Genomic DNA, 27,778 nt, shown 5'->3' on the forward strand with positions numbered 1-27,778 from the left:
TTTTTTTAATTTAATAACATTGGTTTATTTTCATTGTATTAAAATATATGAAGTAACACTGCTTTACAGTATCATGTCATTTATCAGTTCATCGTATTTATATTAAATAGAATATTATCTCGTTTTTGTCTCAGTCATGAGAGTTACACAATAGTGATCAATACATTGTCATCTCAATTAACACTGCACAGATTTAATTGAGAACAGTCAAAACTTAATCTGCAAAATATCAACTTCCTCATTCTGAATATTATTTTTTATATGATGTCATACTTTCCATTCACAATGCTACAAATCCGTGTCATATCCGTTATACAGTTTCCTTCAGTCTCTGTATTACTAAGGCAATCAGTTGTCATAATTTTTCAGATTTCAAAATTCATCCCACACAACAACAAAAAAAAAAAAAAAATGCTATTAAAAAATCGTAAAAAAAATATATGATTTGCGGTTTTACGTTTTTTCCTCAAGAGCATATAAATGATCATTAAAATTATATACTCAATTAAAAAATAATAAAATAAAAAATTGTCATATATATGCTTATTTTTATTTATTTTTTTGCTTAAACAGATTTTAAACAGATTTTAATATAAATCAACCCAAGTTTAACATTAACAAATGCAAGGTACTGCATATAGGCAGCAGTAATCCCAGATTAATGTACTACATTCCTGGTAGTGGAAAATGAAAAAGGCAAAAAGGTAATTGTGCAGTCAAATATTAAGTTTTCTGAGCAGTGCAGACAGGCTGCCAGGACAACCCATAAGATTTTGTCAGTGGTATACAGGAATTTTCCAGCACGGATAAGGATGTGATTATCCCATTTTACAAGGCAATGGTTAGGTCGCATTACAGGTCTGGAAGCCTCATTTTAGGAAGGATGTAGATCTGTTGGAATGGGTGCAGAGAAGGGCAACGAGTTTGGTGAGGGGAACAAAATGGTACTATTACCTGCAAATTGACGTCTGGAGATTAGGCACCTGCAAGGTAATATGATTCAGGTGTTTAAGGCTATGAATAAGTTTAGCAAGCTCATTGCTGATGACATCCTTCCTCTTGCGCAGACTACGCACATGAGCACTATAAATTCAAACTGAGGAAAGATGGTTGCAGAATAGATGTATGGAAGTTGCCTTCAGCCAGCGGGTGGTTGATTGTTGGAACATGCTTCTGTGTGTTGTTCTTGTGAAAGTGGGTAGTTTGAATATGTTCAAGAAAGAACTAGACAAACTATTGGAGCGGATGGGCAAGTGATGTGGGAAGCTTGTATTATTTTTATTTTTGGCTGATGCTTTATAAGCTTGCTTTCTTGTATCATTTGTCACTCCTAATACGACTCCCACTACTACTAACCTTTTCATTTCTTTTGATTTATATCAGTTTAATGTAAATCACAAGATTTTTTTTCTTTATATATTATTCTTCCCTACGAGTTATGTTTTAGCCTATTGTGGGTAAATAAAAAAAAAAAAAAAAAAATATATATATATATATATATATACATTGAATAAGAAGCACTCACCGCTAGCGTGGTGGGTAGTATGGCTGTTGCCTCGCTCCGTATGGAAAACCCTTGGATTTCATTCTTTTCCCAAGTCGAAGTTGAGAAATAATTACCGTATGAACGAGACGAACTTTTGAGGGTTTTTTCACACCGTAGCCGAGTTAGTCAGTCCCGTGCGAGGGATGCATGGTTTTTAGTCACTAACTGCGGTTTTCATTCCGCAAAATAGAACTATGCTGGTTGACATAGTTCGAAATTCTGTGAAATTCCACGCTCGAATTTCACAGAATTCTACGGTTGAGAATTTGTGAAATTCTGCGGTCAAACCGACTAGAATTTCACAAAATTTACATATACCATGTACTAACCCCTCTTGTCCTTAGTTGCTTGTGCGCAGACTATAAATGTTATTGGTTAATTAAATGTTAATCTATATAACAGGGATTAGAACTAGTGAATATGTGTAAAATTGATATAATGAATTTAGAATTTCTATGGGGGTGGGAGAATTTTCGTAATGCGTTTCTGTTCCACAGTAAATAAATGTGCAGGATGGAATCCTCAACAATTCATGTTGAGGGAATGGACCATAATCTGCCATACTGGTCCAGTGCTGGGGCGCAGATCGGCCGTATTTAGGGGCTTCAACCCCAGTCTACTCAAATGTGTGCTACTGCATTCCCGCTCCTGTCCACTCGGCTACGGAGGCAACTTGTTCCTCACTAACCTACCAGTATTGTTTGCGTTGTGATATATTGTTTGTTTAGCTCAAGTTGTTGGAGAAGTTACCAAATTCCTCATGAGTAGGCCGGATTCAATTAAAAACATGCTGTTCCTTGAATGGATTGTACTGATTCATCCGGCGAAATGCCAAGCTGTAAGAACTTTCAAAATCATCGGTAATCTGCAATCGCATAGCAGAAGACCACACAAAATGTTGCATACCAGCATTGTACTCGTTAAAAATTCTGTATATCGCGAAAACAATTGCTAATTACTTTTTCTATTACAAATGCGAAAAAAGTATAAACGTAATAGATCTCTTACCTTTATTACTTCCTCAGGATACCACATGGCAGGCTCGTATCGACCTATTTTGCAACGATCGCACTGCTGGCCGTATAACTTGAAGGCAACAAGGCCCTCACCTGTGGCGGCATTCAAATTGAACCAAAATGCAACTCGTCCCTTCATTGATGTCCAGCCATGTCCACATTCCTAACAAAATCAAAATGCGATTAAATTTGAAATTAAATTTTCAGTTTCACGTTAATGTAATTTCTTAATGACATTTTTAACAAATAAGTTGCCTTGTCTTGGATAAGAAGATATAGAATACGCAGTATATTTTGAACTTCTGTACACTAGTTCTGATTGTAACTTGGGCTTAGAAAGAATTTGCTCAAGCTTGAAACGTATATTTATTTGTATTCTACGTATATTTGCATTTCTTAACATATTCGGTGATGATTTAATTAATTAGCATGTTTAATGGCATTGGATTGCGAGAACAAGCCCACACCTGCCCCCTACATCAGCACGCACCACTTTCGGAGGTTTCTTCCGGGATGTCGCCTTTAAATTTCAAATTTCGAATTATATTAATAATACAGTAAAAATAACTTCATTTAAAAAACTAGAAGCAAGAATATACACTGCTCTACCATTAATATCCGAATACCTCTCCATGGATGGGGAAACAGGTCCTGTGCATGCAATAGGTCACAGAACCTGCTATAAATATGCACACTGGACTACGAACAGACAATTGCAAAAGTGGGCATGCAAGATGACACGTTCAACAGAATTACCTCAAAAGTTCAACAGAATTACCTCAAAAGTTCAACAGAATTACCTCAACATTTCAACAGAATTGATCACCTCAACAAATTCTAGACGCCGATTAACATGGTGGAAGGAGCGCGAATCCTGGATTGTAGAACAGTGGAAAAGAGTCCTATGGACAGACGAGTCTAGGTTCGCGCTCTACCAGTCTGATAGCTGTTCCTGGGCGTGCCGAATGCCAGGGGAACAGTTCCTTCCTGACTGTATCCTCCCAACAATGAAGTTTGGTGGAGGTAGTGTCATGGTATGGGGATCCTTTCATTGGTTTGGGCCCATTAGTCGTTATCGACAAAACCATGAATGCTGTGCAATATCAGAACAGCCTGGACAATTAAGCACTTCCACCATTATGGCAGTACTTAGGGGAAGGCCATCATACTGCTCGGGTCGTAACAGAGTGGTTTGCGGACATGGGTTTGGAAAAGTTGGATTGGCCAGACCATGGTGCTGATCTGAACCCTATCGAACATCTTTGGGATGTATTGGATCGTCGGGTACGTACACATCGAGATCGCCCAAAGAACAAGGCCGAACTGGTGGCAGGGTTAAAGGCTGTTTGTTTGTTTGTTTGTTTCGGAATTTATTGGGCGCATCGGCAACTATGGCCATAGTGCGCCAGCGTTAAAGGCCAAGTGGAGGAACATATCACCTGACATTTATAAAAAGCCGGTTGAGAGTATGCCGCGAAGATTGAAGTCCGTCATAAAAGCAAAAGGTTTCAGCACAAAATATTAAATGACACAATAAAAGGTCTTTTTTTGTCTAAAGGAAGGTGTCCGGATATTAATGGAAGGGGAGTGTATTAGGCGTGATCGTCACCTACGAACCAAATGATATCATAGGGCTGGCAGTATATGAACCATTACCAAGGAATAATCACAGAATTTTGAGTTAATTGATGAGAAGAGACGTAGTAGTTGTTAAAGGCAAAGAATGGGTTTTAATTTTAGGTCGGTTCGTTGTTGTAGGCTTTTAGGAGCATCAGCAACTTAGGTTATATTGCGTTGTTTATAATATGTCTGAACGAAAACTGGAGTTTCAAGGATAAAAAATCATGCTACCCTCACCTGACACCGACTAACAGTTACATTGTGAAAAAGACCCATAAAAATTCCTCGCCTCATTGACGGGATTCGAACTAAAATCTTTTCCACCCAGTGCTTGCAGGACGGTGATTATTCCAATTGTGCTAACCACGAGGCCGTAATTTCAGGGAAGGAGATTAAGTGGCTATGTAGCATCTTGAGTGAAGATGCTACATAGCCTCTATCAACTGTATTGGGAGGTAGCACACAGAGAGCGAATACGTTAGAATTTATGGTATACCTTTAAGCTTATAGTCATAGAAGGCATGGATGCATATCTCTCTATACATTAAAAAAGTTTTCCTCCTAGTAATATTTATTGAAGCCAATGGGAGAAGAGAGCAAGCAGTTACGTCACTACAAATGCAATTAATTATTGATATTAGCCTCCATAACATTCACCAACCTTGTGCACGTGATTCACTGTCTAACATTTGATGTTCCATTGTAACTTTTTTGTATATTAATGAATATTGTATATTTGTAAATATTTTAGTCCTCTTTTGGATGCAATAATGTTCCTCATGCATTATGGAACCCGACGCAAAAGGCATTTTCTTAAATGACCTATGTAAATGCAAGTAAATAATTACATAGTGATATTAATTCGACCTTGAGAATGCCGCGCACTGCAAATGCACAGGTAAATAATTACATAGTTCATTTCCTGATTAGATATCGATCATAGTGACATAGCGTTTTTTGTCTAGCGGCACCGGGGGTCTCCCCCAACTCCGCGTTTTTACTCTGTGTAGAATACAATACTCAGCATAAGGCCAGGGTGTGTGTTAGCGTATGTTTTGTGAAGTATTAGTGTGGGTTGTGTTGTTCCTCTGGCCACTAACAACCCTAGTTTCCATCACCGCCCTATGGCCGCGGGCCAGGACACATTAGGAGAGCTCTGGCGGGGTGAACCCTGGGGTAGCCTAGGCACCTAAGGAGGGCTACCAAAAAAAGAAAGAAAAATTTTTTTATTGGAAAGGAGATAATGGAGAGATAAGAAGGTGGGATAAAATGGGGTAGAGAACAGAGGGGAGCAGTAGTTGAAGCACTGACCTGACTTAAAAGGGGAGACTGTAAGGGGACCCCTGGTACAGGATGCACATTCTGGTCTAGAGGGTGGGAGTTGAAAGTGGATAATGGGGTGAGCCACCAGGCAAAAGGTTGTAGGGACCACATAGGGTGGGGAAAGGGGATTGGGTGAAGGAGACTCAACCACCCCAGGTGGTAAGAATAAAAGAACATAGGGAAAGAGATTCCTATGGTGGAGCATGCTTTTTGCAGCTCTGTCCCACACAGGCCTCGGGGTTACCCTAACGGTTAGTGTCAGCATCCCACACCATGCCAGCTAGGAAAAGCTACACCATGGTGTCATCTTGGATAACCATGAGGCCCCTAAGGGCCTGCATAGCCATCAATCTGTCCAGTGAAGAGGCTAAGATAGTACATGTAATTAATAATAACTTTCATTCACTCAACAGTCACACAATTTTACTTTTTATAGTTTTTTCTTATACTTTCTATTTTTTTTTATATATTAGATTAGATATCGATCAGTGCGTTTCGACAGGTGTGCCTTTTACCTATAAAAGATTTGGTTTACTCCGTCATATATCTACATATTACGTAGAAAAGCGTGCGCGAGGTTGGCGAGCAAAGCGAGCAGGGGTGGAGCCCCCTAGTATGCCATTACGAAAATATACCACAAGAAGAATGGCGAGATCCATGAATAGTAAGCTAACCAGTCTAGCAGAGCAAAAAAGATAGCATGGGGGACAGTTACAGCGTGACGAAAAGTACTGAAGCCTATACCAGCTTTAAGTTGATCAGTGATAGTACCACAGAATGGGTTAGGTTTTGGCAAAGGCAGATTATGAGAAATCGCTGGCTAATAGAGAGAGCAAGAAACGGGTACAGGGAATTTTTCTTGTACCTGAATACCAAGAAGAGAAGAACGATTCAGACCAGACCCTTGTGCAGTTGATACAGAAAAGACTTAGGTAACCCAACTGACGTTGCAGATGAATTGAACAGGTGATTTCCATCGATATTTACAGAAGACAAACCGTTCATGTTCGAGAGTTCTCGGAAAGCATTAAATTAGGGATATTGAAATTTCAGATTAATTATTAGAAAAATGTTCCAGCCTAAAGCAAGTAAAGTTCCCGGAATTGATGGCATATACCCAGTAATTTTGGAACAGGCGGCAAGAGAGTGCATTGAACTATTAAGATTAATTATGAAGGCATCACTGGACTTATGATTAACTTTAATGGTTCAGCTGAAATTCCCTTTATTGGAAAAGTGCCAGTGTATCTCCAATATATAAAGGTAGTTCTAAGAGTCAAGTGGGTAACTATCGACCTGTCAGTCTGACTTTAGTGGTAGGGAAAATCGTGGAAGTACTGATCAAGAGTGCACTACCGGATCATTTAGATAGAAATATAGAAATGGAATTTGAAAAGAAACATAGCATGGTTTTGTAAACGGAAATCATGTTTAACCAACCTGGTTAACTATTTTGGCAGACTCACTCATGAGCTGGATGTAGAAATCATTTCAACATTGTTTATTTGGATTTCAGCAAAGCATTTGACTCAAAAATCTCGTATGCAAGATTACTGTACAAGCTGGAATGCTCTTGAATCACAGAGAAAATCCTTAGATCGCAGTGTGCCTTCAGGGAACGAGGCAGAGGGTTGTGATTAAAACTTAAAAGGATGGTCAGAAAAGTGGCAGCTAAGTTTTAAAGTAGCAAAATACAAGGTCTTGGGCTTAGAGAACAGGAACGCTTGACGAGGTTCAGTTAAAAACAAAAGAAGAAGAAAGAGACTTCGAAATTACAATGAAGTGAAGTCCTTTGAGCAGTGTAAACAGTGTAGACAATCACCCATGGTGTCCTGTCGGTGATTTATCAAACATCTACTTGTAGAGATAGGAAGGTGATAACAACACGGTGACAACCCTTAAAAAAAAAGACGCCAATCTTCTTGAAAGGTACAAATTCCTGGAGAGATTGGCAAAAAGTGTTCGTATGTGGAAAGACTTCGAATATGTGGGCTGCAGAGCTTGGAAACTAGACGCCTTAGAGGAGACATGATTGAGGTGTATAAGGCTCTGAGAAGTGAAAGTAAAATGAATGAGGGTGAAAGTTTGACTGTTATAAATGATTCCAGAAGTAGAGGCCATAAATTCAAATTACGGAAGAAGAAGATGCTTAGTTTGGGTTGGAACAAGTTGTTTTTGTGGGTAAATGAAGCTGAGAGCTGGGAAAAATTGAAAGGTCAGTTGAACAGGTTGCACGAGGAGAGAGTCAAATACATAGTTAATTTTATTTTATTATTTTTTATTCATTATTTATATTTTTATTTATTTATTTTTTGTTGACTGATGTAGCAAAGGCCTCGGGTTTCCTTTCACCATATAGCTAATACTAATACTAAGTACAGTACAGTAAACCAAAAGTCATTATTCCCAGATTTTGGCTAAGATAGTTCAGAATAATTTCCCAATAATAAAACAAATATTGATAACGTAGACATGGATAACCGTTCCACTAAACAAAATCATTTTCTAATTAGAACCTCTTCATATTATTAAAGGGTCTTTTGACGGAATGCATTTATTTATAGTAAACACTGATAAAAGATGGATTGACTGGTTGGGTGATTATTAATTGGGAAATCTCTTCACCGTCTGTTAAACCTATTGTACAACGCGAATAAACCACGAGCTTCCAGGAGAAAAAAAAAACGCCATTCAACTCTCGCCCGAGACTAACTAACTGGGCCACGATTTTAAAATAGTCCACAAAAGGTTTCTTCTTTTATAGTCTATTTTCCTTGAAGTATTTCGGCCGGCAATGAAATCCAATTCAAACTATGTTGATCGTGTGTGAAAGAGTAAAGCAGTTATCTATTGCAGTTCTTGCGAGGTACATAAAGATAGATTACAAAAATATTAAACTTTATATAAAATAATACAATATCAAATTTATAGTAAGTAATAAGTAATATTTCTTGCTAGTTTTAAACGAAACAAGCAACATTATAATTATTTAACATATTAAAATTGTAGTCAGGGAGACTAACTGTCCACACCGTCTTACTCATAAGCCCTCGTCGGTAGCACAGTTGGTAGGATCGCCGCCCTCCCCACACCGGGTGGAAAAGACCTGAGTTCGAATCCTGTCGATGACGTGAGGAATTTTATGAGCCTTTTTCCCAAAGTAACTGAGTTAGTTGGTCTCAGGCGAGGGCAGCATGGTTTTTTCTCCCAGAAACTCACTGTGGTGTTTCATCCAACAAACAGAAAATTGGCCACAGAATACACACAATTTATAAACAGTATATATGGAGCAATACGGCTTTAGTTGCTGATGCTCCTAATTTTCACGATGAAGTGAAAATATTATGAGTAAATTGTTGTCATTCTTCCTAAAAGGAAGAATGACAACAACTTACTCATAATATTTTCACTTCATCGTGGATTATATAGGCTTTTGGCCCGCTACCCTGAACTTCTGGAACGCCAGAACTCTAACCCTTCCTAAGTTCGGAATTTCCTGTATTAGCAGGAATGGAAAGAGAAAAAAAGCTTTGTTTTATAGTAGTAGGAAATACACCTACCTTCACCGCTAGTTGGCTTGGTTAAATTTAAAAGAACTTTTATTATATTTATACTTCAATAGTATTAATTTATTATGCAACCGCGTGGGTAGCACAGTTCGAATGATCGTCCTTCCCACACCGAATGGAAAAGACCTTAGTTCGAATTCCTTCAATGAAGCGAAAAAATTTTTTTGGGCTGCCTTGTTCACAACGTGTTTGAGGTAGTCGGTATCAGGTGAGTATAGCATGGTTTTTTTTTTATCCTGGAAACTCGGGTTTTTCATCCATCAAACAGCAAATCGACCACAAAACACATGCAATTTACAGACATAATATGTGGTCTAATTTGCTGATGCTCCTAAAATCCTATAACAACAACTTTATAATACTGCTAACTCCAGAGGTGTTCTGGCTAAATCATAACATACATAACATAATTCAGTACTACAACGCAATAATTTAATATTATCATTGATCTTTATGGGTCTTGTGCATGATAATGGCAAAGCTTCCCCTGTGAGATTTTTTAAACTTGTGTTGGTACAGAAAAGGTTCTAAAAAGCAATGGAAAATGTACCGTACTTTTGTATCGTAACGTGCTTTGAAAAAATTATCGTACCGTACCTAGCGGTTAAAAAATTCCATACTTCCAATCCTGGCTATCCCAAATACGGTTTCCCAATCATTCCAAATCGTCTGGGTTCCCAACGCTTCGTCTTCGCGGGGGAGGGGGAGGGAAAGCCTGGTTTTATTGTAATTTCGGCATTGTATGCAGGCCAAAGAGATATGGACGAGTTTTGTTTCCGTCTAAACTGGATTTCAGTCAAAAATTGTGAAATATGTAACTGTGTAAGGTTATTAGTTTGTAAATGGAAGTTTGGAGTAACTGATTGGAATAATAATGAGAAATGTGATTTTTACATTAATGCACATGGAAGTCATCTGAGACCGACTAACTCGGCCACTTGTTCAAAAACGACCGTAATTTCTTTCCTCATTGGTGGAATCTGGACACATGCTTTTTTCACGTAGTGTTCAAGAACGCTGATTATAAACGCGTGCTTCCCGTGAGGGTATGCAAAGTATCATTTAGCAGAATAGTTTGCACGGTAGCACAATGGTTGTAACCATCATCTTCCCTACACCGGATAAAAAACGCTTGGGTTCGAATTCTATCAATGATGCGAGGAACTTTTATGGGCTTTTTTCATTCCTTGGCTGAGTTGGCCTGTCTCAGGACGAAAAAAATCTGTCAAAACATATGGGCTTATAAGATATGAGATAATTCAGTTTCATGAAGGTATATAAATCAGAATGTTCCGGGATGCAGCAGACTGATGTCGTAACTCTGTCGGGATTTCGGAAATACTAAACGAGAAAGCCGAGAACGAATAAAAATAAAAACAAGTTGTTAGTAGAAACTAGTCACAGTGGTGTACAAATTCCAGGGTGGTGGTCCATCTTGTCGGATGCTTGCTAGAGACTTCAGGAAAATTTTAAATGACTGGCAAAAAGCCAAGCTGCGATGAATTTCGCCTACCTGTTCGCATCTTGGCGATACTAATGACATCCAGGACAATACATTCAATGTATTCTCTCTAACCTGTTCAAATTAAATAAGGGGGAAGGAAAGAGGTTAAACAATGCGTTTTTTTTTTTTTTAATTTTTTTTTTAAAGGCAACAGGAAATATTCTAGAATATGTTGACAATGTACAATAATGAAAATAAAATACTAGCATAGTAGTTCTGCAAAAAGTGATGGTCAACGTAAAGCAACTGCCACCAGTTTGTGAAATACTTGAGTAGTAATCAAACTAATAGCTAGGCTGCGTACATTCAACCATTACAGGAAAAGTGAAGATAGACATACGCTTCGAGAACAAGCGAGAGAGAGAGAGAATATGAATGAATGAATGTTTAACAAAGAGGAGAAGAATTTGCAAACTGATAATGCTAGATTAAGGAGGTTCCGGGATCGAAGGTGATATGAGGACAACAATTCGGGTTTCTACCCAAAATAGAATTAATTATTTCATTTGGTTCCTCTTTGAATAAATTTAATTCAATTTTCGAATTTTATTTTAATCATTTTTTATTTTTAAATTTTGAGAATTTTTTTATTTAATTAATTTTTAATTTTTTAAAACTGTAATGTAATTTAATTTTTAAATTTTTATGCAATCTTTTTTTATTATGATAAAAATAAAAAATATACATTAAGCGTGGCATAATAAACATAATTTGACTATTATATAGCTTATTTTTGTGATATGCGGTTTGTTTGCAGACCACCCGTTCCATGTCGCTTAGTCTCTCTCTCTCTCTCTCTAATAACGGAAGTGGGTTATTTCACTTGAAAGTACTACAAGGGAACGGCTCATTTATTAAGTACAAAACGTCGACTCAAGTACACGAAAAGTGAAGCAACGTTTGTTTTGTTTTCAATCCACCCAAATCTAGATAAAGATATTTCCGCTTACACATTGGAAAGAAATATCTTGTCAATGTGTAAATGAACTTTTGCATTAAAAAAAATTACAATAACAATAAATAAGGGAGAAAAAAATTGAAACCGGAAACTTAAATTGCAAAGGTTACGATATTTATTTTATTAATATCTTTAAAGATAGCTTTCATGTAAATCATACACGCGACTATTACAAGCTCTGTAGAGAATCGTCTTTAAAATAAATAATGATTTATTTTCGAAATTAGAAGTTTTGTTTATTAATGAAAAGGATTTTTATTTCTATTTTTAAACACAATATTTGTAAATTATGCAACTTTTATTACTTTGCTAACTTCGTCTAAACAGCGTTGAGATTTAAGATAGTCGGAACAGTCCCCTCGGTCTTAATTCCATTGGGATGCTCTTTCTAACATATTCCAGACTTCCGGGATGCTCTGAATCGTAAACAAGGATCGTAAACATGTGAGTGAGTGTGAAGAGAAACGTAATTATGGAAAGGGTCCTGTGGTAATTGGTAAAAAATAGGGGGGAAAAGGTAAAAATAGTAAAACTAGAAAGAGAAAAAAAATAGAAAATAGGTAATAAATAGAAAATGTAAGTGGGTTGGTTGTATTGTGCGTAGGAACAGGGTTGGGGTCTAAGATTTTAATGGGGATACTTTTTGTTTATATAGATTTAGAGGGAGGAATCTATCTGCGATGGGCGATATGTTTCTTTTGGTGATGAAGAAAGGATTGTTGGAAAGTTTGTATTATTGTGAAAGCTGAGCATAGGATCGAAGATGATCCCCATGATTAATATGCGTAAACGCATTAAGGATCTGAGGGTAATCATGCATCAACGAAACAACAGATGATATAGGTCTGAAGAAAAACGTCGTTTGTACTCATTTTTTTTTTTTTTTTTTTTCTTTTTGGATTAAGACAATCCAAATTGGCAAATGTAGGATATTGAAACACTATTCAGTTTGGCAATAAAACTGGCAGTGCTATTTCTTATATTGTCTTCAGAACTAATGTGTATGTTATGAGCTTGAGGTCATCTGCACAGCACATTAGATCATGCCTCCTGTGTACAGTACTGGTATATAGGAGAAACCCTGGAGATCGCAATTAAAACAAACACACCTTGTGTACAGTACTACGAGTTGCTTGATCCTGTTCCTAGTTATTTAAGGGGTTTTTTCCCGCCCTCCCTCAATTTTTTTTTGTTATTTTTATTTTCTATTAATTTATTTTATTTTTCATTTTTTGTGTTATTTTTATTTTCTATTAATTTATTTTATTTTTCATTTTTTGTGTTATTTTCTTTTTTTAAATTTTTTTACTATTGATAGTTGAGAAGTGGGCTGTCTTAACTAAGGGATGGCTAGCACCGACTGGTATTGCACTACCTCCAGTGGGTGCGGGAAATTGTCCATTTCAGGACCGGCTTACGAGATTTTTAAGGAGGGGGTTGCTGTACGTACTTAGTTGGGCAGGCTTTCCAGGTGATCGCCTTCCTGGTGACCAAATGGCCGGAAAAAACTAAACAACATAACAACACACGCACTACGCAGACATAAAATTACACACATTTCTGTTCAAGATGTCCCTATCATCAGTAAATCCAAAACCAAACATAATACAGTTTTATTAACGTAATACAGAATTATTAGGCTTATATTTTCTTCTCTTGATATTTGTTCTTGAAGATGCTACACTTTCTTGGTTACGTTATGCTATATTTTGAGTTTAGAATAAATGATTGTAATTCATACGTTTGATTAGAATCATCTTGTCATGAATTTGTAACACTATAATAAGGCCTATGCACTAAATTTTCATTTTATATTTCAACAAGTGTTCCTAACACTTCCAGTTTTCAACGAACGGTCTGTGGAAACCGGAAAACAAAACTACACAAGCTGATCGTTTAATTTGAGGCATGGCAGCGCCATCGTACAACCACCCAACTTTCCTCCTAAGTTTCACACTCTCTTGCCACTGCCGCGAAACTACCTGTAGGAGGCAGGAGAGCGTGTGTCCAAAAATATTAAATCCATTTTGCAACTACCAGACAACATGTCAGAAACAGACATTTCCACAAACTTAGGCAATCCAGTTACCGATAGTCGAAAAGTAGTACCTTCATCAGTTAATTGATAATCTTTTTTGAGCACAAGACGAAATCGTGAGGAGGTTACTGTCATGGTAGATGATCACATTCTATACAGCGTTATTCTCCAAACTGACCTTTTATTTTTGTATTTTTTGCTATTCGTGCCCACATGCGTATATTTCTCTACAAATTTTCGATGAATTTTATGTAAATCTTTGCTTACTTTCTTTCACACTAAATCATACCCCTTCATTTTATTTATTTATTTTTTTATTTTAGTGTTGTTAATTTGTGGACTAATGTTATTAGTGGTGTCCCCCAGGGTTCGGTGTTGGGCCCACTGTTGTTTTGTATATTTATCAATGATATTGATGAAAATATATCAGACTTAATGTCGAAGTTTGCAGATGATACAAAGATTGGAAGGGTTGTTAATGACAGTAATGGCAGTGTGCTACTGCAACAGGATCTAGAAAATTTAGGCAGATGGGCCGAGAAGTGGCAACTGAAGTTTAACATTGACAAATGCAAAGTACAGTACTTCGTATGGGTAGAAGTAACCCCAGAGAAACGTACCAACTGTGTTTTACTACACTTAGGGTGGTAGAAAAATGAAAAAGATCTGGGAGTAATTGCGCAGTCAGATATGAAGTTTTCTGAGCAATGCAGACAGGCTGACAGAGCAGGTCATGGGGTATTGTCAATGATATACAGGAATTTTGCTGGTAGGGAAAAGGAGGTGTTATACCTTTGTATAAGGCAATGGTCAGGCTACATCTTGAGTATTGCGTACAAGTCTGGAGGCCTCATTTTAGGAAGGATGTAGAGTAGCTTGAGCGTGTACAGGGAAGGGCAACAAGATTGGTGAGGGGAACGAAAGGGTCTTCTTACCAAGAAAGGCTTAAGTTCTGCAAATTGCAGCCGCTGGAGACTAGGCACCTGCGAGGTAATCTGATTGAGGTGTATAAGACCTTGAATGGGTTGAGCACGCTGAATTCTGATGGGATTCTTCCGCTTGCTCAAATTATGAACCTGAGGGGTCATTAATTCAAATTGAGGAAAGACAGTTGTAGAATAGATGTGAGGAAATTTGCCTTTAGCCAGCGGGTGGTTAATTGCTGGAACAAACTTCCATCTGTCGTTGTGGAAGTGGATAGCTTAAATAAATTCAAGGAAGGACTGTACAAACTTTTAGAGGGAATGGATGTATGAAATTGTTTTTTTTTTTTGTTTTTTTGGGGTAATAATGAAGTATATAATATTTGGAATAATAATGCCTTAATTATTACTACTACTGCTACTACTACTAAAGCGAAATAGTTTGTAAAATAATCTATAAAAGTCATGAAATTTGGTATGAAAGTGCATTATTTTATCACGCAACAGTACGATGTGTGTGAACTAATGGGTAAGGCTGTACCAGCAGAGGAAGCTATAGACCTTAAAGGAAATACGATTATCCCTGACAACGAAGCAACACTAACAATGGGCTTACCTGCTGTTAATGAGGGTGTTCAAGGATCCTAGTAGCAGTAGTAAAGCACACTTTTTCAGGAGAGCAGTTTGGAATCATGTAATTTATTATTATTATTATTATTTTAGGGTTGCCCGTAATTAAATACATTAACCCGTATTTGTGTCTGTAAATTCCGTATGTTCTATGTTTGATTTGCCTGTTTTGCTGGATGAAAAAACCCCAGATACCTGGGGAGAAAAACCTTGCTATCTACGCCTGAGACCAACTAACTCAGCCACGGAGTGAAAAAAGCCCATTAAAGTTCCTCGCGTCATCGACGGGATTCGAACCCTGTAATCATGTAATGTTGATGATTCGAAATTGGTCTCTTAAAAGCATCTCAGTTGCCCTCCATAGGGAAGAGTGTCATTATCCACAGTGATCATATTCGCCGTCCTTCCACAGAGAATAGAAAAGGCCTGAGTTCGAATCCCGTCAATGACGCGAGGAAATTTTATGGGCTTTTTTCCCAGTGTGGCTGAGTTAGTCAGTTTCACGCTAGTGTTGTATGATTTTTCTCCAGGAAACTTAGATTTTTTTGTCCTGCAAACCGACGAATACGCTCAGTCACATACTGATGCTTCATAAGCTTAGTTGTTTTGGCGCTTTTGCTCCCTCTCTCTCTCGCCCCTGTCAAGAATCGGACTGTAGACTGAATTTTTACTCATACGTAAGCATCAACATTAGACCATTGCTCTTTGATCCCACTGATATGCTTACGGCACTATCTGAAGCTGCACATTCGGAATTGAATTGGTGTGCTCTCATTTCTCTGCGTCATCTGGTAGTTAAGACCTGATATCAGTCCTTTCTGTTGCTCGATCCTTGGTCGACCTCCTACAGTTTTTCGGGAAATTTCTCCTATCTTCTGTAGCTGTCTCTACAATTTAGGATATCATATTTTGTACTACCTCTACCTATGGTCAGTCCGCTTCCACTCTTTTCCCTTGGACACTCGGGTTTTTCATCCAACAAACTAGGCAGATTGACCGTAGGATACACAATTTTATACAAAAACAACTAAGGCTACATCTCAAAGGCTTAGTGTTTTGGCAAAAAAAGAAACAACTTCTGAATCCCGTCGTAGTCAAATTTAGCTTCCATTCTGCAGACCGCCTTCAACCGAAATGAATCACTGATACAGTGCTTCTTTCTGACTGGACCATGAATTATTATTTAATCAAAATTAGTTGCATTTTGTACACTCCTACACGATCAAAATGAGTGACGCACGGTCAGACCGCTCTTTAAAATATCAGAACGACACATATGCTTATTTACATTCTTATTATGTACTGAATGTGGTTGCAAATCAGTTCAAGAGTAAATGTGCAAAGTAGACATTACCTTTGTCAACCGGTGTGTAGAACCTAATTTATATATAGATTAAGCGAAATCAAGTTACATTTTTTTTTTTTTCACAAATATGTTGTTGTTTTCCTTCATATAATTACATATTAATAATTAAGGCCTCTTAACTATTAATACGTAATTATATTTAAAATTATAAATACTATTTTAAAATTAATTTTTATGAAGCGTTTTAATAGCGAAGTTTACTTTCCCAATCAGAACTGCCCTTATATGGCCACTTCGTAAAGCCAACTCTTCAGTAAACACGACTTCAATACTAAACTTGTTCCGTTCCAGACGATTGTAATAATATATTTTTTAAATTTCACTTGTATTTATTTATTAATTCCATAAAGCTTATGGGATTATGGATTTATATTACATCCTACCAAGCCATTAGTAAGCACACCTTTCCTGTCGATATGCTTACAACCCAAATGGTGTATGTCGTTGCTTTCTAAATTCAGGGTCGTGTGAAGGTCATATTTTGAAATAGCAACTGGTTCCAAATTATTTTACTTACTCTTTAAATGACATTTTATAGTTCAGTAATACAGGGAACAGGAACTTTCCATATGTAAAATGGGAGGAGGGGGAGGAGGCGAACTTAATAGTGGAAGCTGAATTTTTATGGTCTGACCGTGTGATATTGTGATTGAACTGATTATAAAACGCGCGCCCCCCCCAAAAAAAATCCGTTATAAAAACCTATACACCAGAAGGTAGAAATACTAAATGTCAGAGTTGTCAACTCAAAAGTGCCTACTCTATGCAGACACACAAATAATAGTTAATTATCCTCAAGAATTCTCTTCAGAGTACTTCCGTATGTATTATTCATTACCTTAGTCCAAATACGTGACGGAATACTACATCTAACAACTACCTGTAATTTAACAATTGTGCAATTTCGTGTGGAAGTTGGCAGTTCCTACCAGAAACTATTTGTTAAAAGGAAGGCGAGTGTTTAGCTGAGGTCCAAACTTTTGCACCATGAATGTTTTTTTTTTTTTTTTTTTTTTTTTGTTATCTCAACTATAATATGTGTCAGAGAAAGTGACCTTATTTTGCAACGCCCTCTTCTATATGGATTCGGTCTGATCATGCTGACGCTGCTATTCTTTGTCACGGTTCTACTCTCAGGGGGGCGACCACGTGTGACCACAGAGTCACGACTTGTTGAGTCCGTTATACGGTGGACTGAATGCGGAACCGTTACACCATGCTGGTGTACACTTATACCCCCATACTGAAAAAGATAGCCACGTGCGAATGTAGATAAGTTTAAATAATACTGTTGGTTAGATGTATAAAGGGGAGCTTGAGAGTAGAGATTTCAAATGAATTTCACTTTTCAGACATCGGCCTATGTTTACAGAAATCCCACATGAACATTATACTGTAATCTAGAATTGTAGTAGCAAAAAATGTGAAATAAGAGGCTGCTCCACGTGTAATAGAATTAAAATCATCGCTCTAGCTCAGTAAATTTGTTTTGAATTTCATAAATGAGTATAAATTTGCATATAACTTGTAACTTATGCGGACCTTAGAAAGATTTTTCATCCCATCAAAACAAGATGTTTCCGTTCCACATCTCTTTTGTCCCTCATAAATTGTAAACTTTTAAGAAGCGGTATAAGGTACAGGGATTCATTAAGAGATTCTCATGTAGTTTCAGTAATCCTGAATTTACTAGACATTTTATATTTGTTGCGATAATCCTGCCAATGTTAGAATATGCTGTTCCCATATGAGCCCAGAACAGTGTAGCATTTTTCAAATAGTTGAAAAATATTCAGAAAAAAAGAGTCCGTAAGATGATTATTAAAGTTAAATGGTCAAAAAATTTTCCACAGAAAATATGAATTTTCTGTGGAAAACTTGAATTTGTTTATAAGATTTTCTTTATAAGCACCATAGAAAATACTGTGTAACTTATTCTGTTCCTTTCTCTTCATTTTCGATCTCATTCTGTTTTCAATAAAATATAGATCTGAATATGGGTAAAATAGCCCATTATTCAGTGCCTTAGTTTTGCAGAACAATTTACATTAAATCCTTTTGTAAATTCCCCATTTTCTTTCAAACTGTAAAACTTCGACTTAGTAATGTTGATTTAGCTCAAATCTTTGCATAAATTAAATAATATATTTTTTGCTATGTTTAAACATCAATATTTTTATTAATGTTAATTTTATTAATTTTTGTGTGTTAATATATATTCGTATGTCTATATTATTCTTTTAAATATACAAATTTATTTAAATTGACTGCTTTAATATTCTATGTATACATTATTATTGGAGTTTACTCTGTAATGTATATTTTGAATAAAATAAAATACAGTTTGAAATCTATAAGTATAATTAAACTTATTAATCAATTAATAAACTGTTTAGAAGAAATGTATATATAGCTTTCGGTGCTGAACAACAAAAGTTGCAAACTGCGACCAAATCTGGTGAACGATTTGACCTTGTCAATGTCAATGAATGGATACAAATACGTCTTTATATTAGTTTTGACTGATATTAAATTTCATAAAAAATTAATTATAATAATATAAAATATGCAGTTATTTAATATAACAATATGTATCAGTTATTTAATTATATTAATATAATAATATGTAGCAGTTATTTAATAAATCATAATTAATAGCTGTTATTTAATGTAACTGCTAACTAGGCTTATAGATGTTATTTAATTATAATAATACAGTATACCTAACACTAGCCCAAGGTTATTTATGGTAATATACTAATATTTGAATCAATTAATTTTAAACCAGCCAGTACACGCGAATTTGGTCGGAACCACATTCCGGTTGATAAATTAATATTTTAAAAAATTAACTTACAGCTTCCGGTTGTTAAAAAAAAAATAAAAGAAATCAAAATGATAGATGATTATTAAAATTATAATTTCGAGCATATCCGTATTTAATCGTGGAATCCGAACATCATAACTAATGATAACTGGTGTATAATATTGCATATACAGTATTGAATTTAAAATGATAATAGTAATAATTACTTTTGCATTGTCTGTATATGTCGAATTTAATCGTCCTCCCCCTGCTGAATATTAGTGTTCCAGTTACTAATATTCTCCAGTTCGAACACTAAAAACAGTTATTTGTTTATATATTATTTGAGAATGCCACGTAATGCTACACCATATATCCGTCTGGAGTGTAGACCACGATGTCAGTTAGTGGTGTGGTGTGGTGTCCTTGCCAATAAGTGCATGATTGTGTAGGAAGTCATAAATTTTTGGCTCCTTTATAAACAGAATAGCTTGATGTTATACAGTGTTTTTTTTTTTTTTTTATATGCAGAGTTTGTCAATCGGTGATGATTCGTCATAGAATGTAAAGTAGACAGCAAACACTCTTCCACGAATTTCACTTTTATGTAACAGAATATATTATTGAATATAACGTACAGCTAATCCTTTTATACGCATTTTATAAAATTATGAAGATATTATTAGTACTTTTTTTTAATATTTTCTGGTCATTATATAAACCTGGTATCGCTGGCATCATTGTTTTTGTGTATTACGTAAAAACGAACCTATTTTAAGTTACTAATGAAATATCAGTACAAATTAATGTTGAGACAGCTGTGACTGTTACCGAAATCAGAGTCAGTGTTTGTATTTCTCCGAAGGTTTCCCAATTACGTAGTAATCAAAGGAGCGTGAAGTTTTTTTACCTCGAAAACTACTTACCTCACAATAAAAACGGACCTTGGCAGAATCTATAAATGCGTTCCAAGGGCCGAGCGGTTTTTGATTTACCGGCAGTAGAAACCATACCTGAGGATAATATTGAGAAAAAAGATTCTGAAATTCTCCTTGCCATACCTGGTCCATTCCACTACAATGAGATAAAATAAAAAAGCAGAAAAATATATTTTACACTTCAAAGAATACATAGGTGACAGTAAAGAATTTATACACAATTGTTTTGATTAATAAAATTGTTTTAATAAAGAAACATAAATATCCATCATAAACTAATTATACAGTACTGCACCTTTATTATAATGTCATCTTAGTGGATGGACATCAGTGTGATTAGATCAATTGTTGAGCAGTTGTTGAGGCCCTCGTGGGTAGTATAGTTGGTAGGCTCGCCGTCCTACTCACCCCGGGTGGAAAAAGTCTGAGTTCGAATCCCGTCGATGAGAGGAGGAATTTTTATTAGTCTTTTTCACAAGGTGGCTAAGTTAGTTGGTCTCAAGCGAGGGTAGCATAGGTTTTTTTCTCCCGGAAACTCGGGTTTTCCGTCCAGCAAACAGAAAATCGACCTCGGTTTTATATACGGAGCAACATGGCCCTTAGTCGCCGATGCTCCTAAAACCCAACAAAAGTCGTTGAGCATGGTCAATCTTACATTTATAATAACAAGGTTTATTGCAAAACTTTATACTTTAATATGATATAAGCTTGTATGATGTGCAATACCATGAGTGCTATTGATTTCTGATGTATTCGTCAATGGGCCTTCCTCTTTGGCTTCATCGATATTACGTTGATGAGATAAGATTATAAGATTACGTATAAGATTACGACTAATCTTATACGAGTGATTCAAATATGAATGGGAAAAGTTTTATAAAATTTTATTGGTATTCATTGTTACTTCTTTAGATAGTTCTCCTTCTTTAATCACTTCTGCCATCCTGTTGAGTGTCTTTTCGAAGAAGATTTGGTCTTGTTGTTGGAACCAGAACTACGCGCTTCGATGACTTTCTTTCCTCGTTATTTCGAAATTTTTTTTACCACATAAGAAATCTTTTAATCGTCCGAATTAAAGATAAACAGACAATGGTCCAGACTATGCAGGGGCGAGGGGAATAGAGAGGCACCTCCCATTTCAGATTTTTCAGGGTAGATCATTGTCATTATAGCCCACGAGGCTTGGCTTCTTCTGCTGTATCCTATACATTTGTGATAGCGGTAAATATTCATCGTTATACTGAGCTTTAAATCTGATAAAAAAATTCGCTTGCTTTCACATTTTTCGTCCGACAAAAACTCTATAACAGTGCTCTGAACAACACTTGGCACTTTCCCTTCAGATACGATGCTGAATGGTGATTCAATTAGTCTCGCCGTGCTTGCTGTAGCAAATGGTTTCCTCTCCACCTTATGATATTACCTAATTCGGTAATAAAAAAGTCGTTCATATTTGAATGAGATTTTTTCATTGCGTACTTTTAAGATTTCACTGATTTTTGTAACTTTCGATTACTTCATGCATGCATTTATTTCTTCTGTGCTTGCATCCCTACAAGTAACGTTGAACAACAGACTGTATTATGCGGAGTGAAACATACGAGGTGTGGCAATAAAGTTCCGGACTGGTGCTGTTGGGGTCGGGTTCGATGGGTTTGAAAATAAACGGAAGTGATGTGTTGTAGTTCGAACTTCCTCCAACAGATGGTGATATAGAGATTTCCAATAGGCTGGCAAGTTGCAAGCAACAACAAGTTTTAATAGCGTTAACGTGTCGTGTCGTGATTTTACAATTGAGCAACGAACGAGTATGAAATTTTGCTTTAAACTGAGGAAATCTGCAACAGAAACGTATGAAATGTTGAAAACTGTTTATGATGAAACATTAAGTCGTACTAGCGTGTTCGAATGGTATAAGCGGTTCAAAGAAGGACGTGAGGATGTTCTTGATGACCCAAGAAGTGGGCGTTTGTCAACCTCTTGAAATGAGGACACAGTTGCAAAAGTCGGGAAATTGTGGTAAAAGATCATCGCTTGATATCTTCAGAAAGATGGCTAATGAGTTGGATATGGATAAGGAAACGATTCATCAAATTCTGCATGAAGATTTAGGGAAAGTGAAGGTCTATGAAATATTTGTGCCACATAGCCTCACGTATGAGCAGAAGCAGAAGAGAGTGTCGTCATGCAAAGACTTCATCCAGAGTTGTCACGACAATCCTAATTTCTTCGACTGTATTGTCACTGGAGGTGCGTGTTGGGTCATTCAGTACCACCCAAAGAAGAAGCGTCAGAGCATGCAGTGGACTTTAAAATCATCACCAAGGCCCAAAAAGTTTCGTTTACAGAAGTCCAGGGTCAAGACGATGCTGATCGTGGTTTTTCCCGACAAAAAGGGTGTGATTTTCAAGAATTCTGTACTTGAAGGAGAGAGAGAATCAATGCTGCGATCTACTTACAATAAATGAGTACTGAAATTCATTTCCCAGTTCAGGCCGCAATTTCTCGAGAAAGACAGCTGGTTCTTGTTGCAGGACAATGCCCCCTTCCATTCTGCACTTGTGAAGACATTTCTGACGAAATATGGTATCCACCCTACTCTTCCGATCTAGCACCAGCAGACTTCTTTCTCAAGATGACACCTGCTCTCAAAGGAAGAGATTTCAAGTTGTTTAAAACATGAAGAAAAACGAAACCGTCGAACTGAGCATCATCATCTCTTTAGACGCCTTCGCCGACTCTTTTCAGTAAATTTTAGAACGGTGTAACAAGTGTATTCAATCGTGTATGATGACTCTAAATAAAAAATAAAGCCATTTTTGAGCTCCTTTACTTTCGTGTCTTTTTGTCGCCCCAGTCCGAGAACTTTCTTGCCATTCCTCGTATACGCTCCAAATTTGAATATTTTTCTTGTTCCTTAAGTTGAAAGAGACCTCAGAATACGGGAAACTTTAATTAATGCCACCTTGCTTATGAAATGATAGGTGGCGCAGTTTATTTTGTTTTATTATCGCAAAAAATACAAATATTTATGAATAGTTATTGAACTACAGTATTAAGAAATAATTAAGTATTCATATAAATATTTGCCGACCGGGCTAGCCAGGCGGGTAAAGCGCCTGCCTGGCAACCCAAAGATCGCACGTTCGAATCCCGCCTCGGGCTTGGATCAGAGTAAAATGCAAAAACTTTGGGAGGTGCATTATGGCCACGGAAGCCGATGCGCTAACAAAAGAAAAATATTTATATTGTATAATACAGCCAATTGCAACAGAAAATTCCTATCTCTTCGCGATCATACTAACAGCCAGGATATTCCAAAATTCTTATTATTGCTGCTATCATAGCAGGATGTTCTAAGTGACATAACACCGTACTCACGAATAAGCCATATCTAGGCAACGGAAGTGTATTTGACTTTTATTATTATTATTATTATACCATTGTGTATATCTTGTAGCCTGTTCACAGCTTTTAAGGAGATAGAAAGATGGCTTAGAGCCAAGTTTACCTAAAAAACAGCGATGTCTATATAATTCCCGGAACTGAAATCTAGTCAAGAAGCTGTTTCTGTTGTCTGTTGTATCCGGATTCAAAAGATTAAAAAAATGTTAAGAAGTTAACAATTTCATGTACTAACAGATGAAAAATAAACTACTATTTCCATTTGTGCGTTATGCATAATGAAGTATGCTTCCCGAGTATAGTAAATGTGAGATTAATTTTTAAAATGTCCAATATTCAATTTTAATTTTATTACTCGTAATCCAAAAACCTAGTAAAAAGATGATTCATATAAATGTTTGCAGCAGTCTTCAGATAGTCTTGAATAGGTTCTGCTTATGCAGGAAGTTCTGCCTTTATTAATCCAAATTTGATTGCCCATAACTTTTATAAAATTAAGGATTCTTCAATGATGAAGAGTCGCATTAGAGAAGTGTGGATTTTGACTGGATGCAATAATCTAATCTCATGATCCCTAAGTGACAAACAACTCACTAGACCTGTCCATGGTAGTAAAAATAAAGTAAATAAATTTTCTTTATGTCCCTTTGACCTTATGTGATGATCAGAGGATCTATAGCAACTACAAGAAACCAACCGTCAGGTCCCCCGTAGTGGTAGACTTGGCGGTATGTTAGTTTCGCCATTGATATATGTACAGTATTCTCAAAAATCTATCAGGGACAGCCAAATAAACACATCTTTCCATGTAGCGTAACTACAATAATATTGGGGATCCGTGTGCAAATATTTCTAGTGAAGTCACATCAGTAAATTTTTGCACATTTTATTTTTAAAAAAAATATAAATTGGCATAATATTTATTCTTATTTAAAACCCCTGGCTTGTAGCCGTGAAGGGTATTGTGTACGCCGTGTGCCTTTTGTATGCAATAAAGAGTTCTTCTTCTTCTTCTATACATTTTTTGTAAAAAAAAATGATAATGCCAACTCTGATATCGAATACAATTCCTTTTTAATAGATTGTATTATTTTTAAATTACAGTACAGTACTTTCTTTTGGTTGGAGTCCCTTGAGCCCATATGCATTGTACGCATTATCTGTTTACTCTCTATACGTATGACTTCATATTTGCACAGTGCGTATAGGTAAGACGGTTAGTAATATTACAGCTCTCGGACCTGGGAATGAGTGAATTCATATTTATCACTGAGCTAAAGGTCGTAACCCCAAGTTTTATTACTGGCACTGTTGAAAGCGATATCAATATGACTGTGAGTGTTATAATCAGACTATCTTTTCTCTTAAGCGTATTGCCGTGCTAGCTACGTCACTGGGGGCTCTTAGAAATTTTTGTTATTACTTTCCAGTGGGATAAATGCTTTATTCTCTATTTTAATTTAAAGACGCTTGCAAACGTTTCAGATGAAATGACCAATCCGTGTTCGACGCATAAAAATTATTAAAAGTGAACTACAAATTCAAAATCACAAAAAGAAAAAATCGTCCCTACTCTAATGGGGGACAGACCTAAATAGATCTTAGGATCAAAATTTTAGGGCAGTGATAATTGCCATCTTACGGTTATCCAAGAACAAACTCATCCATCCATGTGTGTTATGTCCGTAAATCTGGTCGGTTTGCCTGTTTTTCTGGACGAAAAACCTTGCTATCCACGCCTGAGACCGACAAACTCAGCCAGGGAGTGAAAAAAGCCCATAAAAATTCCTCGAGTCATTGAGGAATTTTTATGGGCTTTATGACGGGATTCGAATCCAGGCATTTTCCACCCAGCGTGGGAAGGACTGTGATTGTAACCACTGTGCTAGCACGAGACTGTGGCAGTACCATCGTATACTTCATGTATTATCTTACGAGTATAAATGATCTTTCATATAATAACTAAAAATAACTAAAAATAAAATAAAATAATTATTTTATATCAGTTTTTTATCGCGTAAGGATATGAAGTTGCTTTTGCTTACTGCAAAGTGTAAGTACCTGAAGTGGTACAGTAGCAAGGAAGTGTACAGACAGGAAGTGTATTAGTAACATCAGTAGTAAGGAAGTGTATTAGTAACATCAGGGTACGACGAGATAGAACAACGATGAACTGAAGGGACAGGATTCTGGTACTATGTTTGGAGCATGGAGCTCTGTTGAGCCTGGAATCCCGGTAGTTACATCCCTGAATGTAATGTAACCCGGGGCTTTGTTAAAGCTTTTAAGCTCCGGAATGCAAACAAGAAATGCCACTCCCTTCTCGCTACATGAAAAGATTCCATTCAAATTCATGAAATGAAATGTCACGGACTCTCGGATCTGACTGATTGAGTTAGATTGCAGGTTACATTCGTGAGATGTCATCCTGTCAAATCTATGCTATTAACGTAGAAAAAAGAATTTCACACCACCCCTTACGCTGGTAATAGGAATAATTTCTTATTTCAAAATCATATTTTGAAATTTTCGCATTCAGGGACGTAATCAAAGTTCCAAACCAAGAACATGGTTTTGAACTTTGATTCGAGACTTTGTCAACGGTAGCTACACCTAATTAAAGGGATAAAAAAACTTTCACTACCAACAGATGGACATTGTATTTTTTCAACAGCTGCAGCAACAATGGGATATCATTATATTGCAGTAGAAACTACTTAGAAATATTTTATTCGCTTACATGTATAAAATTCCTGATTTAGAGTACCCTGCCAAAATATCAGAAACTGAATTCCATACGTTAAGAGATTCACACACCTGTCGGTCCCAGATTTCACGTTCTCTTCGAACTTTTTTTTTTCCAGCGAATGTGGAGTACTTTCGATCCCACATTTAATCTATCGATCTAATAGTCCTCCGTAAATCTCTCTCTTCCGAACGCTTATAAATTCCCGATATGGAGCCTTGGACAGTCTCCTGATTTCCATTGTTTTTGCTATTGTAGCCTCAACTTCTCAATCACTAACAGTAAGTTCTTTTTGGAAGTCGGTTATTTCAAGCGTTTTACACATATGGATGTCAAGTTTTGGTTGTTACCTATTTTGACGGTATTTAAAGCGTAAGATTGAGATGGCCATATCTTGTGATTCCCTGATTTGAATATACATCCCTTGCATTGTCTCAATGCAAATAGGATAGGGCTTGTAAAATTTTGACCCAGAAGTATAAACATTTTTCTGTAGTTGGGTGCTTTTGTCATTGTGAGGTCTGTTTGTCGTATGTATAAAGTTAAAAAGTGAATTTTCCATAGACGTGTGCAGTCGGAAGAAATTTTTATTTAAAAACACAAATATTATATGTTATCTTTAATAAAATAAAATTCAGCACTGAAACTTAATGGGGCCAGGAATAAAATGATGAATAATAAAAAATAAAAAAAAAAATACAGAAGGAACTGGAAAATTTCTGGAGAGGCCTTCATCCTGCAGTGGATTGAAAATGGCTGATGACGATTATATACAAGGTGATTCACTACCAATGCGACAAACTTGCAGGAGGTGTAGGGGGCACAAAGACGAATCGGAATCACATAGCATTGCAGGGTCCGAAATTCCTTCGTCGTGCGGTAGAGGACGTTGAACGGGAGGTCGCGTGAACAGCGATCCCGCTGGAAGTCAGCATTTGCGAATCGGTTCCCGAGGCAGTAGGATGGACGAGTATTCAAACGTTGAACTGGCCGACATGCACCTCGCGTATGGAGCTGCGGACTGTAACGGGCGCGCCGCTCTGCGCTTGTTGAGAGGAACGGGAAACGTTCCTCTGCCAGGAACGTTTCCCGCACAGGCGTGCTCCTCATCATACGATTTTCGCACTTGTGCATAGAAGGTTACGTGAGACTGGTTGTTTCACGAGAGGTACCATGAATCGAGAGCGAACGACGAGGACGCCAGACAATGAGGAGAATGTCCTACGTCTTGCAGAAGGCAATCCGAGTACGAGTACTCGAGCGAAAAGCCAACGATTGGGTATTTCTCAATCCACTGTATGGAGGATACTGTCAACAAACCAAATGAGTTCATACCATCTGCAACGCGTCCAGTCATTGGAGCCTGCGGATTATCCACTCCGGAAGACTT

The 27,778-nt window shown here is 36.8% G+C and overlaps 1 protein-coding gene across 1 annotated transcript in view; it reads right to left on the bottom strand.

The window, feature by feature from the left end:
* LOC150086708 (receptor-transporting protein 3-like) overlaps positions 1 to 27,778 on the bottom strand; it is a 66,701-nt gene that overhangs the window by 3,744 nt on the left and 35,179 nt on the right. The window contains exons 3-4 of the mRNA XM_090371537.1: positions 20,226 to 20,373; positions 2,555 to 2,725 (exon numbers count right to left, since the gene is read on the bottom strand). Coding sequence (XP_090227663.1) covers positions 2,555 to 2,725; positions 20,226 to 20,373 — 319 coding nt within the window. The remainder of the gene's footprint in view (positions 1 to 2,554; positions 2,726 to 20,225; positions 20,374 to 27,778) is intronic.

Source organism: Mastigoproctus giganteus, chromosome 4 (assembly GCF_048544385.1).
Source record: "Mastigoproctus giganteus isolate SK-2022 chromosome 4, ASM4854438v1, whole genome shotgun sequence".
NCBI classification, from domain to species: domain Eukaryota; kingdom Metazoa; phylum Arthropoda; class Arachnida; order Uropygi; family Thelyphonidae; genus Mastigoproctus; species Mastigoproctus giganteus.